Source organism: Vigna unguiculata, chromosome 7 (genome assembly GCF_004118075.2).
Source record: "Vigna unguiculata cultivar IT97K-499-35 chromosome 7, ASM411807v1, whole genome shotgun sequence".
NCBI lineage: Eukaryota > Viridiplantae > Streptophyta > Magnoliopsida > Fabales > Fabaceae > Vigna > Vigna unguiculata.
This window is the reverse complement of record NC_040285.1, coordinates 29099096-29115860: the sequence shown is the minus strand read 5'-3', so window position 1 is coordinate 29115860 and position 16765 is coordinate 29099096. Positions and strand designations below refer to the sequence as shown.

The 16765-nt window shown below is 28.2% G+C and overlaps 1 protein-coding gene across 6 annotated transcripts; it reads right to left on the bottom strand.

Moving 5' to 3' along the window:
* Positions 1-6599: 6599 nt before the first annotated feature.
* Positions 6600-10717, bottom strand: LOC114189516. 6 transcript variants are annotated; one of them, XM_028078102.1, is made up of 5 exons: positions 10527-10678; positions 10071-10222; positions 9174-9664; positions 8784-8954; positions 6600-8501 (listed from the first exon to the last, which is right to left on the bottom strand). In XM_028078102.1, exons 3-5 carry the CDS (start codon positions 9646-9648, stop codon positions 6997-6999), a joined length of 2151 nt encoding a protein of 716 aa, XP_027933903.1. In that variant the 5' UTR covers positions 9649-9664; positions 10071-10222; positions 10527-10678; the 3' UTR covers positions 6600-6996. The 6 variants fall into 6 exon arrangements, with proteins under 6 accessions (XP_027933903.1, XP_027933901.1, XP_027933905.1 ...); XM_028078100.1 differs by lacking the exon at positions 10071-10222 and having other exon boundaries at positions 10527-10717; XM_028078104.1 differs by lacking the exon at positions 10071-10222 and having other exon boundaries at positions 9174-9533; positions 10527-10676.
* Between the last annotated feature and the right edge of the window lie 6048 nt (positions 10718-16765).

The window sequence follows — 16765 nt, the reverse complement described above, 5'->3', positions numbered from 1 at the left end:
ACAATTAAGCTAACAATTTACACTATAAAAATTATTTGTTATTAGAATAGTCACAGTTATGAATAAAAAAATTATAATTTCTCGTTAAATTAGTCATTAATTAATTAGAGGCTAATTTAAAAACCAAATCCTTTGTAACTAATGTGTAGTGACTAATTTTTTTTTGTAGTCAAAACCTTGATAGCTAAATTTTAGAAACCAATTTAGAAATCAATTATAATTTTTTATTCATAATAGTGACTATTTTAGTAATCAATAATTTTTTATTCTGTAAATTACTATCTAAATTGGTCATTTTAGTGACTAAAAACATTGTAGTGACTAACAACTTTTAGTCACTAAAATTGCTTGTTAATGAATATAGTGTTGCTTATTTAGTTAAAGTGGTATGAGTTTTATGATGTTTTGCAACATGATAACTGTGATTTGTGAAAATAAATTTTATCTTTTTCTAAATAAGTGAGAGGTAATAAATTTATATTAGAAAAATTACGATAAAGAGTAAAAGAATTGATTCTTCTTTCAAGAGGAAGACTTCTGATGAAGATGGAAAAAATGCATTCATGATGGTTTCTCAACAATCATTTCGAAACAACTGTACTGATACATTGTGGTCTCAACAAGTCTCGTATCTACAAGAATTTAGCAAGTATATTGGTAGTTTTATTTTTTGGGTTTTTGGTTTGTGATAAAAAGTTTAAGTAAAAATAGATAATAGTAATTAGATAGATTGAGTGGATTAAGGATTATGAATTGATTTCATCTCATCTTTTTCTACTACACCACTACCATTTTGTTTACCTACTTTACAAATCATTTAATGTCCTGGGAGTACTCTTTCTATTTAGATCTAGGTTCATTCCTGATATACTAGAATCTAAGAACTTCAAACCCAGTGTGATTCTTTAACTCCTGGTAGAATGAATCATGGCTTTAATGTGCGAGACTCTCTCCTCCAGCATCTCATCTGGCTACTTAAATAAGCACAAGTACAAGTATCATGATTTGATTGAACCACAGTTTGAGATCGGTTTCCCAACTCAATCCAAACGCGTTAAATAAATGAGTGATCAAGTCATCATTAATCATAAATTAAACCACAAACAATTGAATGAAAGCAAAAATAAATACCCAAGAAGTAGAAGTGAATATAAGATTTACGCATAAGAATATTACAATGCAATTCCAGCAACATCTATACATAAGATTTGCACTAAGAGTATCTTTCTCGTGCCTCACATACCTTATTTTATCCTACTGCTACATTCTTTCACTCTCTTATTTTTTTAGTTTCTGAGATTTTATTTTATTTTATCAATATTTATATATCTTTAAATTTTATTTTTAAATTTGTTAATAAATGCCAAATTTGCTTAACCAGTTAATATTTAATAATAACTTAAAAGAAAATTATTACAAAGAAAATTTCACCTACTATTTATATTTTGTAAAAATATTAAAGATACGTAAATATTTAATTTTATTAAAAGTCAACAGATTTTTTTTTTTGTAAGTCTTGTTTTATTATAATTTTTTATTAAGATTCATAATGTTAATAAAAATCAATAAAGTGTTGAGTCATTTTCAAATGTTTGTTAGTCTTGGATAGAAAAGAACATGATCAGTGCGAGATTCTCACTCAACAGAAACAAACCCAAAAATGCTTAAACAAGGAGAGAGTAACAAAGTGATTAAACAAAAAACACTCAATCATGTCCAAAATGATGAATGGTTTGGTTTTCTTCAAAATGAAGATTTTTTTTTCTCAGTGAAATAAGTTATCTGATTATGTAAAAGGAAAATATTCCGGAAAAAAAAAGTAAAGAGAGGACGAAAGTTGAACAAAATAGTAGGAAAAAAAGAAAGAGAAAAACATGAACGCCCGACCAAAAATAGAATATGATCAAATTATGTTTTTTTCTTAAAAATGACAATATGAATTGACTTGGATATAAATAGTTCAACCACAACTCATCCTATCTAAAATAATTCATTTTCTTACTCGTTTGTTATTCATTCAACATCCGTGAAAAATATTACTATTTTCTATATTCGAGGTATCCATTAATATTCATCAATATTTTTGTAATTAACTTTTTTAAGTTTTAATTAAAATTATTAAAAAAATATATTTCAAATATAAATTTAGATAAAAAAATTAATATTGAAGTACAATTTAAATTAAATTACTCTATAAAATATTAATATAAATTTGATAAATTTAAACGAGCTGTATGAAAATATAAATTTTTAAAAGTTAAATTTTTTATTAAATAATTTTAATTTTATTGATTAAAAAATATATTAAATCAAATTTTAAATAATTATTACTTTTTTACTAATGATTTAATCATAATCGTTTGAATTTTAAAGAATATTCAAATAAAATTCATTAATAGTTATTTAAAAAAAATACAAGTATATGTGTATTTGTCCCATTATAAAAAAATAATTAAATGCTTACACTTATTTATTAAAATATTTATTTAGTATTTATCACAAATTTTATCCAAAAATATTTCGATATACAAGTGTTTTCATCATCGTATTCTTTCTTCTTCTTTACATGTTTGTTTGTATTTCATTCATCATCCCTCAGTTATTTGAGTAACTAGTATTTTACTGGTTATCTTTTGAGATCCACTCACTTTTTACCTAAGGAGAAATTTATTATATTTTATATGATTTGTCTTAAAAAATTATGTAAACATCCATATAGAATTGCAGAAGTGTATTAGGTGAGATGATGTCATTGGTGACGGTATAAGATGATGACGATGATGTTGGTGGCCAATTCATGAGATAGTTGTCTATGATTCTCCTTTATAAGTGGCATTGCACAAGACATAAATTTGGTAATGGTGTGGCTTTCTTCACTTTTATTTTTTTTTAGAGGATAACACTTTCTTTTTGTTCTAACCACTACAATAGATGCAACAGAATTTCCAAAAAATTATTGGGAAGATTAAACAAACAAAAGGAGAAGTTTCAAAGCTGAAGAGCCAAAGTGTTTCTTAAAGTAAGTCGTGGATGGAACTACTCCTCTTTCACACCATCTCTTTTTTTCTGGATTATGTTTTCTTTCTTATTTCTCTCCTTATTTATAAAATTCAAACTAAAAGTAATTTTATTTTTATAAAATTTAATCGATTACTTATTTTCTATTAATTATTTTTATTTTAAAATAATGGTAATAATAGTGAAAAATTGTACTAGAAACAATAAGAAAATATAAGAAATAGTAATCGCATAAATAATTTTAAAAAGTAGGATAAATATAAATTGTGTTGGATATCATAAATATAAATGGTGAAGTATAAACTTTTCGTACTAAATAGAGGTATGGATGATAAATAAATTTGTATCTTTGGGTATCATCTTAATCGTCTTTTTTTTTTTTGTATTGACTGAATATAAATATGAATAATATCCAATTTTTTCAATTGAATATGGAGATGACGATGAGTATGTACATATTCGATCCGTTCTAGTTCTCATATTCGTCCTATATTCATCCCGTTTTCATTTGAATTATTAATATATATATATATATATATATATATATATATATATATATATATATATATATATATACTACACACTTTTTATTTTTATTTTTCTATTTGTTTGGATTGTTATGCAATTAAGTTCAAATAATATATGTCAATTAAATATTTTTTACTTCTCACATTTTAATATTTTTATTTATTGTGTTTTTTTTTCATGTGTGAGAATGATTAACTCTTAATTTAAGTGTTGAATAGTATAAACATTTTCGTTTATTAGGTAATATAAAAAAAATTATATTCTTTATTCTCTTAGTATTAACATTTTTGTTATTTCATTTGAGTGACTCTTTTATTTCGCTAAAACAATTTTCATTATCTTTCTAAGAGTTCAACTAAATTGATATTTGAAAAGTTTTCTTAAATTTCTAAGGTGTTTCTCATCTTATCTTACCATTAGTTATATATTTATTTATATGGTCTATCAAATTGTTTTTAAGGCACACATTTGATAATTTTTTACTTGTTTATTTATCATATAAAATATTGTTTTGATATTTTTTAATAAATATTTTTAATTTATAATTCATTATCATAAATGTAATTTTATTACTATAATTGTATGAATAAATTTTATTTACTATAACACAATAATTTAATGGAATGAATATTTTTTATACCGTCCAACATATATTGAAGTTTAAAAGATGAAATATTGATATTAAATTTAAATTTTTATTAGTTTAATGTTTATTGTTTGTGTGATTTTGATCAAGTGATGTATTATAACTTTTAATAGTATATAAAAAAGAAATTTCATTAGAATTTTAAAAATTGATTTAAGAGAAATTTAAAATATTTTTCAAGTTGAATATTTTTTTCCCGTTTATATTTTTTAGAAATATTTTTAAATTTATCAACTAAGTTTCATTAATGTTTAAAAGTTTAATAAATGTTTTGGTTCTTATCAAAATTTATTGGTATTATAATTTGAAACATACACAATTATAATTGTTTTCTAAATGTTTGAGATTGAAGAAACGAGAATATTCCATTTTGATATTGAATATTTGATAATATTATGGTCACTGTCGTAATTTTTATATTATTTTATATAATTTAATTAATTGATATGAAAATAGTGAGAAAATGGATAAGAGTGCGAATATGAATATATATTTGTTATCTCGTGGAGATGAGGTTAAAACAAAGATTTGATATAGTTGAATTTGAGTACATGGATAAGAATATGAGTTTTTTTCTTTAAAGATGAGTATGAGATAACAAAATATGTTACATTATAATTGTTTTATATTATTATCATTGTCGTACACTTACATATATTTAAAATTTTAATTAATTAGAAATATTAATTTTAGATTTTATAATTTTTTTATTTTTATTGTGAAAAGGATCTGAATTAATTATTTTAGTATGAATTAATTAATTATTTTAGTCCCTAGCATTATAAAGCACTCGTTAATTGCTTAAGGAAGGTTGTTATAATCTTAAATGATATACTTTTAGCTGTTAATTTTAGGTCTCTAAAATAAATATGATTTATTTATTATAAATGAATGTTAAAAATAAAAATAATATAGTTAGTTCAAATTTTAATGGGATGAAAACTAATTTTCATAAGAATTGAAACTAATATTTCTTCATTTTATAGGAAAAAACACTACTTTCAAATTTTATAATCATGATAAACAGAAAATAAATAATACAAACTAATATCAAGACTCATTCCTTATGTAAAACCAAAATAATTTTTAAACTTTATTAATATTTCAGAGTTAGCATAACAACCAAGTGCTTTTATGAAAGTTCCGTATAACAAAAAAAGAAACCTATTGGACGCAAGTCGCTAAGCAAAAAAAGAAAAAAAAAAAAAAAACTTTAGGACTTAGAGGAGTCAAACTAATAAATAATATGACATAACTAATTTAAAAGGACTTTACTATAGCTTCGGGGAACTTCCCTCCAAATATACAAGCAACTACTCATAACATAACAAAAAAATTCTAGAAAGCAAGTTTGAGTTTATATTTTATGAAATGCCAATATAGAAGAAACCACGTGAAAGTGTCTTATTCACAAGCAACGTACAAAATTATAAATTTCAGCTCAAAGTAAGGTACAATTGCACTACTTAATTTCATTTCAAACACAGCAATTTCTTGGATTTGATGACCATGTTGGGTGGTTGGGTGAAACGCCTTTAACTTTAAGCGTCTTCCTTTCACACACAACTATAATTATATAAGAAAGAAATGAAACAAACTTTGTCAACAAAAGATAGAATAAACTCCAGTCCAGCTTTTAACTTTAATGCTATAAATAATTCCCCTTCAAATCGGATATCTATCATTTCCTTAGTTTGCTTTTTTTTTTTTTTCACTGGATCTTCATCAGTTGGAATCTCAGCAAAGTGAATTAACTGCTCATGTAAATCACGATATGATTAACTAATTTTTCTAATCAAATAGTGGAAACAAAGGAACACAATCGTAATTGGTTCTCAATAAAGCAACACCACTAGGTCGTGAACTTTCTGAGACACGACCATTGACAGAATGTGCCGAGAAAAAGCAAAAGTTAACTTTACTGTTGTTCTCATCCACGCATGATGATGGTGGAGAACAAAAAGTTTCACATTATAGTTAGGAACACATAAAAATGATGTGTGAAAGAATAAATATTTTAAACATTAAGATTTTCTTTTGCAAGTCACTGAAAGTTTACGAATTCACTCGACCTTACCGTATTCTTCGGCATCACCAGCTATAAAACATTATTAAATTATTATTGACTTGACCACGGACTTGTTTTAATGTTTCAATTCCTCATTTTTTACTTCGATTGTTTTGTTCACGTGACACAATATTTCAATCGAAGAAATTGAGTTGACCGAGGATTTGCTTTGATATATTGCTTAAAAAGTTCCTTTGACATCTCTAGAATCCACAGAGAAAAAAAAAAAATATTCCCTTGCACATGATCAAATACAATAACGGTAGTTATTCGTTCCAACGATTAATAACTTAAATATTTTATAAATTATTTATTATTACAAAATTGGTTCATAATGACTTAAAGTTAAAATCTTCAATATATTATTTGATTACAATATCACCGTGTAAGCTATTATACAATTATCCAAATGTTGCTTGAAGCTGCTATGTATGGATATTTACACAATCAAACTTTTCAGACCCTACTCTTCTAAGTACAGGGATTCTAATAAATGTAGCATTATTTTCAAGCATGATGAGAAAAGCATTATTCATCACACTTGCCACCAAAGAAACAAGAGAAAAAGGAGTATTAAAACAACAATACATAGAAATTTATAGACAATGAGATACTCCAATTCTCCTAAATCTATTTCTATTTTTATAAGTTCATGAATTATTTCCTGTAACCTTTAGTAAATCACAAGTTGGTGACCTCTGGTAACCAGAAGAAAGACATGTTTATCTGTGGTAGATTACTCTTTATGGCATTGTTTGATGGCACCTAATGTTCTTGCAAACATGGACACCATTGGTCTTGAATCTCTCAATCCTGGGAAAGGTGTAATGGAGTTCGACTCATGCTTTGCAAACTGATATTCACTTCCCTTATCCTTAAGGACAGTGGAATCCTCTTTATTGGTCAGAGAAATATGTTTATAGGTGGAATGGTCTTCAGAATCACCTCTCTCGTTCAGCTGATCAAAAACTATCGAGGGAGAAGTTGACTTTGGCAAAAAACGATTTATCCAGAGTCCTTCCACAGTTTCACTTTTATGACAGATTTCCCTTCTCTCATACAGTTCATTCGATTCAGCATTCTCATTATCATTTCTTTTTTGTCCAGTTGAGGGTGAATGTAGTGGTAGTGATGCCATTCCTTCCTTCTCCTTAGTTATCCCCAGCTTGTAATAATTTTCATTCTCCAATGAGTTATTTACCCAGTGTTCATGACTGTTGAGAGAATTTATAGGACTGGTATGAAGTCTCCTTTCGGATACTTCAAGTTTATTTGATGGAAAATACTGTCTGTAAAGGCTATTGTTCTCTGCATAGAAGGTAATTGGAGCAACATCTATTCCATGTACCTTATTTCCTACCTCAAAATCTTTAGAACCATCTCCTACTTGAAATTTTCTTGCTCCAACATTCTTAAATTTTGCACCAGCCACCGACTGAAAATTGGATCTGAACCCTGCATTTTTTAGCTTCGGATCTTGACTCCTGTTGCATGTGAGAAGTTTCTGATCGGTCTGTTGAAGATGGTGATGAGGATTTTCGAGGTTAAGAGCCAAAGACTTGTTCTCATCTTGAGTTGATTGTGAGCATCTTTTCAGCATGTTTGAAACCAAGTTCATGAATGAGCTATCCGGTTGAACACAGGATTTAGAACATGAAGTTTCTTGAATTTGCTTTTTTAGTTTTTTACTCCCAATTATCACTTGCTGAAAGTTGCTTCTCTTCTTACCTGCCAAAAGTAACCCAGAACTACGGCAACTTTCAACATTCAAATGAAAGTCATCCTCCTTTGGTAAACTGACATTGGAATCTCGATCCGATAGTGACTTCTCCTTACCTTCATTTCTTGTCATACGAATCCTGCTATTACATGGAGAAGTAATGATTGGAGGGTTCTTACTACATAGCACCATCATTTCATTTCCCGTGGATTTGTTTTTGTTCTCATTGGATTTTGACTCACAGTTGAAAGTTTGCAAATCATTCTCCGCAGATGATTCGAGTTTTGGTAAAGGGTTGACGCCAGAAGATATTAAACTTGTTCCGTGAGCAGCGGAACCATTACATTCGATTACATGCTCAACCCTAGTACATAATCCATCTTCTATTTCAACTACCTTGTTGAGAACACCAGTTTCCGTGCCTCCATTGCAATGTTTCATTGAAGGATTTTCTTCCAAGCCACATTTAGGTTCATCTGTTTGAAGTAATAAATTATGCATTGGCCTTCCGCCAATCTGACCTGTAGGAAAATCATGATGCAGGTGATATTTCAGGGATGCACAAAAGAACGAACTTGCATTTTCTTTAACAAAAAGTTTCAGCTTGTACCCTTTAAACACAAAAGAAACTTAAAACTGCCAGAATGATGAGAATTGTTTTATATGATCCAGGAATATTGATATAATCTGTTTACGAAGAACAAGAATGCAGAACATGTACCGAGAAAGAGTAAGAAAAGTTTCCAAAAATGGCTAAATTCCAGTCCTGTGAGTATCATAGAAGTGATGATTACAGCACATACCTGAAAAAGTAGATTTATTTCCCTTTCCCTCAGATATTATAGCTGTTCCAATGTCAGCTTGAGCACAAAGATTATTCTCCAAATCATTCATCAGATTCTCCTTCTGATCGTTTGACAACTGAAGTGTTTCTATTTCAATGTTCATTTTCTCCATGTTATCATCACCGAATCCTGCCAGATCATTGTTCTGGGGGATTGAGCAAATGTAGTTTACAGGAAAAAGTGATAATAAGTAAACCAAACAAATTGAGAAGTTCCAATTAATCAACTATTTAAATAATTACGATCACAAGATTTTTCCACCTTCATTAAAGCTTACTTGAACTCAAAGATTTATTGTAAATCCACCTTCCCCTACACTACAGTAATCACAGTAGATGTTATTTTTACCTGTACCATTATCACCTTCACATGTTTTATGGTCGGGGATGACTAAAACTGAATCACTTGATGGGTGCCTAGAGGAAGTATCTGCGGAGGAAACATCATTGTTTGAGCATATGACTGCAATAGGTTCTACAAAAACGTCATTTACTGGTTTATCCGTTGCAGAACTTCCATCAGTAACGCTTTGGAGCAGAGCAAGAACCATACTGCTTGGTTCAAAATCCCCAAACATGGAGGCCTTTTTATTTGTGTAACTTGAATCAACACATTTGAGACTGAAACCTTTATCTGGAGACCAAACTATTTCAGACAAGGGATCGGTGGAAGAAAATGTCTTGTCTATTTTACAAGCTGCATTTGCACCTGCACCGGAATCATTTTTCAAATTTTTCCAAATGCGTGGATTAGTATAGTTTACAACGAGTTCAAAATCAGTCTTTGGTTTTATTTTCTTGTTTTCTGAACTCATCTTCACCATTCAGTAGATGACGGTCCTGCAATATTATAATGATCAAAGATCGCCTTTTAAGTAATCATCTGAATAAAAATTGTATGTAGGGTATGAACAGCAACACAGCTAGCTCCTTAACACTAAGTGTGCCATCAAATTACTTGATTTATAGGTTACTCAAGTCATTTTTTAGATGCATCTAACAAGGCATGTCGAACACATGCATATAGATAGATGCCATCAAACATTTTTGCAAAATCTAATCCTCCCAAATAAAATACTATACAATCAACTCTTGATGTTTTCACTCTTTAATATAATAAATTCCCATATATTCCTTTTTCTATTCTCTTAAATTCCGGTTATCATCTATGTGATGTGCAGAGCTCAAAGAATGCATTATCAACACGATTTTATGCACTCTAAAACATTGTTTTGAGTGAACTTACTATTTATAATGCTTAAAATGCAGGAACAGCAAAGATAGGTACAAACTTGGTGTTGTCTTCTCTTCGTTACAGGTGGACATCAATAAGTTCAGGGAAGAAGTGAATGATTAGATGTGATCAAGTTCAAGGCCTCAAAGCTCATTCAGTCAATTCTATATACATATCCATTGCATATAAGACCAAATATTACAAACTTATAGTTATAAAAAATTGAACGTGATGCACATGCACACCCTATAATCACGTGAAAAGAAGTAATCGAAAAAAAAAAGGAAATAGAAAAGATATTCACTTTCCAAAATAGGAAATTTATACGTTTTATATCATACAAAGCTGAACATAACTATTGCATATGAGAAGACCGTCATCTTGTACATATGAATCTAACAGAACACAAGAAGATAAACATTAAACAAGGTACTTTGAAAATTAAGAAAGAATTGAAAAGAAACATACCTGTTGTAGATTAGAAAACGGAAAAAGAAAATTTGGTTTGGTGGTGTGTGTGGCCGTTAGAGAAAGAGGAGAATCCAATTGAAGTTGCCAAACATCCTAGAATGGCATTAGCTGTCACCAGAAGATGTTCATGTGAGGTGTACTATCTGCCACGTAGAAACATGCCATTCCACTCACACCCCTACGTTATTCTACACTATAGAGTAGGTGTAGTGTACCTTCACCAACTTTCCATTATTTGCTTTTAGTCCTTTTTTTCTTCAAAAATGTGATCTATCACAAGTGCTTGTTTTATCATACTTATCATATATACAAGGTTGGGATGGTCCGTTTTATTCTACTTATCAATATTTACTGGTATAATCTTATATAGCTTGGATTTTTTTTTACTCTCCTTTTCTCTTTTAAACATATCTCCTTTTCTAATTATCATATTATTTTCTACTCTCCTTTTCTAATTATCATATTATATAGTTTTTACTCTCCTTTTCTCTATCAACCATTTGAAAATTATCATTAATTTTTAATTTGTATATGATAAATGCTTTATGTACCGTATTATGAGGGTGGGTGTGACATTCAGGGACCACTTTGCAATTTCAGTGAATTCAAATGCCTAATTGACCCGTTTTACAAGTTGCAGATAGCGATATCAACCCTGCATTCATTATGCATTACATCAAACAACAAATAGGGATGGTGTCTCGCCACTGGGAAGGAAGATTTAGCTAGGATTATGATGTGACAATGAGTATTTATTGATTAGGTCAAACATCACCCTTTCAACATTCTTATCATTAATGTTGATCTAACTTTCTTCACCAATTAATTTTTGGCCTTTAGTTACCATTAAAATAAATGATATAGTAATCACACAATCAAATTTTCATATCTCATTCATCTCATATCATGCCTTAAATTAATATAGTGTAAATTTTGAGGACATGACTGAATGTCTTCTAAAATTGATTCATGAACATTCAATTGATCATTTGAATATTTAACGTACTTAACTATATGTTTAACATTGAATGTAGTTAAATACATGTTTAACATATAATGTTGAGTGTAATAAAGGAAAATGGAATACTCGATAATGCAACAAAAACTTTATATACCAGTTAAAAAATATTTTTTATATCGATTTTGGAATAGGCATATATACAACTGGTATAGAAAATTTCAATTTTTCATGTCAATTCTAGACACAACCCACATAAAAAGTTTCAATCTCAAAATTTTCATGAAATTATAATTCCATCATTTTTCGGTATCTTTAAACTCTCAACATCGCCAATGCCCTTCACTCCCTACTCCTCTTCCCGCAACTCTTCATTATTGTATTTGACACATGATTTCATAAATCAATAGATATAGAAATAGTGAAGTGTTGAATGCTATCATATATAGAAAATATTTAAAGAATAATTCTGATGTATTATTTTAAAGAATAGGGTACCATATATATATACATACAAGAGTGCTATAATTTCTCATCTATTAAAGGAATGAGTGCACAAATTTGCTCAAAAAGATAATAATGCCTAAATTATAGCTAATACAATATTTGACATATCTTAACACTCCCACTCAAGTTGGTGCATGGATATCACACATTCTCAACTTGAATAGAGACTCATTACACACTCTACTTGACACTCCTTCAGTGAGAACATCAGCCAACTACAATTCTGATCTTACAAAAGGAAAGGAAATTATTCCAGCTTCAAGTTTCTCTTTGGTGAAAAGTCTATCAGTCTCCACATACTTTGTTCTATCGTGTTGCATCAGATTATGAGCAATTGTTATAGCCGACGTATTATCACAGTACAAACTCATAGTTTCATTTTGTTTAAAGTCCAAATCTGATAGCACATTTTTAATCCACAAAAGTTCACATACACCTAGTGTCATGCCTCTAGGTGTATTATTTAAAGATTTAAAGAATAATTCTGATGTATTATTTCAAAGAATAGGGTACCATCATATATATACATACAAGAGTGGTATAATTCTTCATCTATTAAAGGAATGAGTGCACAGATTTGCTCAAAGAGATAATAATGCCTAAATTATGGCTAATACAATATTTGACATATCTTAACATCATATAACTAATCTCATAAATCTCATAACTAGAAATTAGAAAAAGCGAAATAAAGCAAGGGAGAGGTAGAAGACAACAACGAAGGATAATAACGAGACCACTGCGATGAAGACTAAAACCTATGGAATGCCTTCAAGATAGGAAATACCCAAATCCTACATCAGCGTCGGCGATTGCTAGAACACTAAGGGTCTACAAAGACGAGCGAGAGCGACACCAGCAAGAGCGCGAGATCAACCTCTACAAGAACGGATGTACCCACCAATGAGAGGGAGATGACGAGAGTGACAACCAAGTGCAACATGTGGGAGAAGATGAGAGCCACCAACGAGAGGGAGAGCACTACGAGGGAGGATAATAGTGCAAGCAAAACAATTAAGTGTAGCATGAGGTGGAGAAAGAGAAGATGAAAACTAAATATCTTATGTCCATTATAATGAAGAACCTAGAACTGACATGACATCTATTTTTTAAATTTAAAATAATATATTGCATCCACTTGTTATGTTAGTTCTAAGTATAACCAACATAGAAAATCCTCTACTTTGTTATTAAATTGTCACTACATCCATTTTTTATGTCGATTTTATTAATAACTAACATAAAAAGTTTTGTACTTTAATATGAGAATGTCATCATTCTCACTTTCTATGCCAATTCTAGTGATTTAATGTAATAATTTAGTGTAATTTTCATGATTTTTTTTTATCACCATCTAACATATATTGAAATTCAAAAGATGAAAGATCTAGGTTAACGTTGAATTATTTTTAGTTAATCTTTGTTCTTGGAATGATTTTGATCAAAATGATGTATTATAATTTTTATTAGTGTAAAAAAAATAGATTTCATTAGAATTTAAAAAATTAAAAAAAAAATAAATTTAATGTATTTTTTAATTTAAATATTTGTTTTCCTTTTATATCTTTTTAAAAATATTTTTAAATTTTATCAACTAGGTAACATTAACGTTTGCAAATTTAATAAATGTTTTGAGTCAAATGAAATTTTATTTAGTATTTAAATTTAAAATGTATACAATTATAATTTGTAAATATTTTATATTGAAGAAACAAAAATATCTTCTTTTTAATATTGAATATTTGATAATATTATGTTTTCTTTACCATAATTTTTATTATTTTATAAAAAGTAGTTAATTAATATTGAGGCAGTAAGAAAGTAGATACGCACATATTACTCGATAGGAATGAGACTGAGACAAAAATTTGATATATATTGCGTTTAGGTATAAAGATAAGGATGAATTTTATTTATGGAGATGTGTATAGGATAGCGAAATCCGTTCCCGCTCTATTCTATTGTCATCCCTAATGGGAGGAGGGATACAAAAATACAAAATTAAACAAGACACTACTATGATTAACATGATTAACGTATTTAAAAAAAAACTGAATTAAACTAGTTTATAGTTTATCTTTAAAAAACTAAATTAAAATAATTATTTGATGCACTATTCAAATTATTATAAACACTTAAAAACAAATTTATTCACATAATTGTGTATTATTTGTTTTTGAAGTGGTTTTTCATGTAAGTTTTCATATAATTTTTATTAACTTAATTAAATTCAAGTTGTAAAATTTGATCGCTAAAATTTGTTTTAATTGAAGAATATGTCCAATCAATATTTACACCCATAATGTATAATGGTGGCATTTTGTTTACTGAACTGGAAATTTTACCTTTTGTATTAGTTTATTTCTTCTTTATTAAGATTTCCATTTACATTATTTTATTATATATGATTTCCACCACAAAAATGAGACAGTGTATTTCTTATAAACGAATTTATATATAAATTTAAATCAATTAAAAATAAAATATGAAATTAATTTTTATCTCATTTTGCATCGTAAATCAAAAGTTAAATATGTTTTTATCTAAAATTATTGTAAAAGGTGTATTTTGTTCCTGAACTAAATATATATTTATTTTGTTTACATCTGATCAAAGTCACATAAATGTTATATTTCTGGTGAAACTTTTTGCATCTAATGTTAAACATTCCACGCAACATTTGCTGAGAAGATATTTAATTCTAATTTAATTAAGTTAAACTGTTTTGAACATCCGTAATTAGGTAACTTAATCAATTTGAAATAGAAGATTAGAAGAAACAATTAAAAATATGAAGATAAAGATGGTATGAATATTAAGGTAACAGTGACATAGTGAATGAAGGATTTGGAGTGTGGGAAAAGTTGTGTGACAGTGATTGGCAACAAAATCTGTGTTTGAGTCGTTTGAAGTTAGGTTTTGAAAGTTGTTGGAGAGTTGTGTTGAATGCTTTATGTTAGTATGTTAATGGGCTTTATCGAGCATAGGGATCAACTTTATCTTTGTGTTTGTGATCACATACTCAATGTGTCTCTCTTATCTTTTGACTCCTCTTCTCTCAAATCCCAATTACACTTATTTGTGTGCCAATATTCATCTTATTTCCTTCATCATCATTGCACCCAACCTGCACTTTCATTTTTCTTCTGCGTATCTACTATTTCACCTCCTCTTTATTTTTCCCATCAACATCATCTTTAAATACTTTACAACAAAAACCTTATATATATCATTACTAAAATTACACTGTTTATGGAAATTAACCTACAGATTAACTGTTTTGTTGTCTTGGTGTATTTGTGTTTTTTTTTATATATAAACAACTATTATTTTTTCTAAGGGTAGAAAAAATTGTCCCAGCCATAAAGACTTCCTATAATTACAGTAAATAATAAATAGAAGTTGTCGTTTTATGAAGTCGTTTTCAAATAAATTTAAGAAAATAAAAACTGAAATAGTAACTGCTATGCACGATTTCTTCAATGCATTAACGTGTGTGTATATATATATATATATATATATATATATATATATATATATATATATATATATATATATATATATATATATATATATATATATATATATATATATATATATATATATATATATATATATATATATATATATATATATATATATATATATATATATATATATATATATATATATATATATATATATATATATATAAATGAAACCGTCATTATTAAAAATTAATTACTGTTAAAAATTTAAAAGAAAAATTCAAAACAGTATTTGTATGGTATACATGATCCAAATACTAAAAAAAAAATTATTTACCCACATTCATAATTTACTTTACAAATTGTGCACCATTGTGGTGCAAAAACCTTGACCACTATGGTGTGCCTTGGTTTCACTGGGTACTATATATGAGGTGATGTCATTCACATTACCTTACTCAAAGTCAAAGACATTTATTTATAACACTCATCATGGTTATACGAGGTATCTCTTCAATGAACACACTAATTATAGCAAAAAAATCTGAGTTGCATACCATGTCTGATTATTTTATATATAAAAATAAAAATAGCTGCATAATGCAGTTTTCTGGTAGTTTGTCAGACAAAACACACAAGATTCTTACGAATAAATGTCATTTCAGAGTACTTTTTAATTTCACTATTTTAAAACTCATTAAATAATAAAAAATATTATCTTACATTTTCTTTGTTTGTTTATTTTTTAAAGCTTGAAAATTATGAAGATTGCGCAATAGTTTCTACTGTATAAAAGATGTACTACTACTGATGAATGACTATTTGAGGTAATTTAATGGTATCCTCTGTAGCAGAGATTTGTGCAGTATGAGTGTATGAGCAAAGGTGGAATGAATGAAATTCACGTGGGGTGAGGATTGTAGCATAGAGGGTTACGTTAGGGTTGAGAATAAGATGAAGTTGAACGGACCCATATGGTATTATGAGGGTTTGATGAATGATGTATAGTAGTCTGACCCATATGGTATTATGAGGTTTTCATGCACAATCTATGACCCACACGGCATTAAAAGTTAGGAATGGGCTAAGAGTAAGGCAATGGTTATGATGGCAGTCTTAAGCTTCAAAAAAGACTAAAATTCAAAGCTTCACTTTGATGAGTTTGGTACTCTAAAAACCCTACCCTTGCAACAAATAAAGTGAAAGCTCTAAATCTTATATTCTTTGCAACTCTCCACAAGCAAACCCAATCGACAAAAATTCAACTTTAAAAAGATAAGCCTCAACTTTTTTACATATCTATT

Excerpts from the sequence above, each read along its gene's own strand:
- LOC114189516 (XM_028078100.1), bottom strand. The coding sequence starts at position 9,648 with ATGGTGAAGATGAGTTCAGAAAACAAGAAAATAAAACCAAAGACTGAT. Across the intron at positions 8,955-9,173 it reads TGAAGGTGATAATGGTACAG|GATTCGGTGATGATAACATG; the intron begins GTAAAAATAACA and ends ATGATCTGGCAG. Across the intron at positions 8,502-8,783 it reads AAATAAATCTACTTTTTCAG|GTCAGATTGGCGGAAGGCCA; the intron begins GTATGTGCTGTA and ends ATTTTCCTACAG.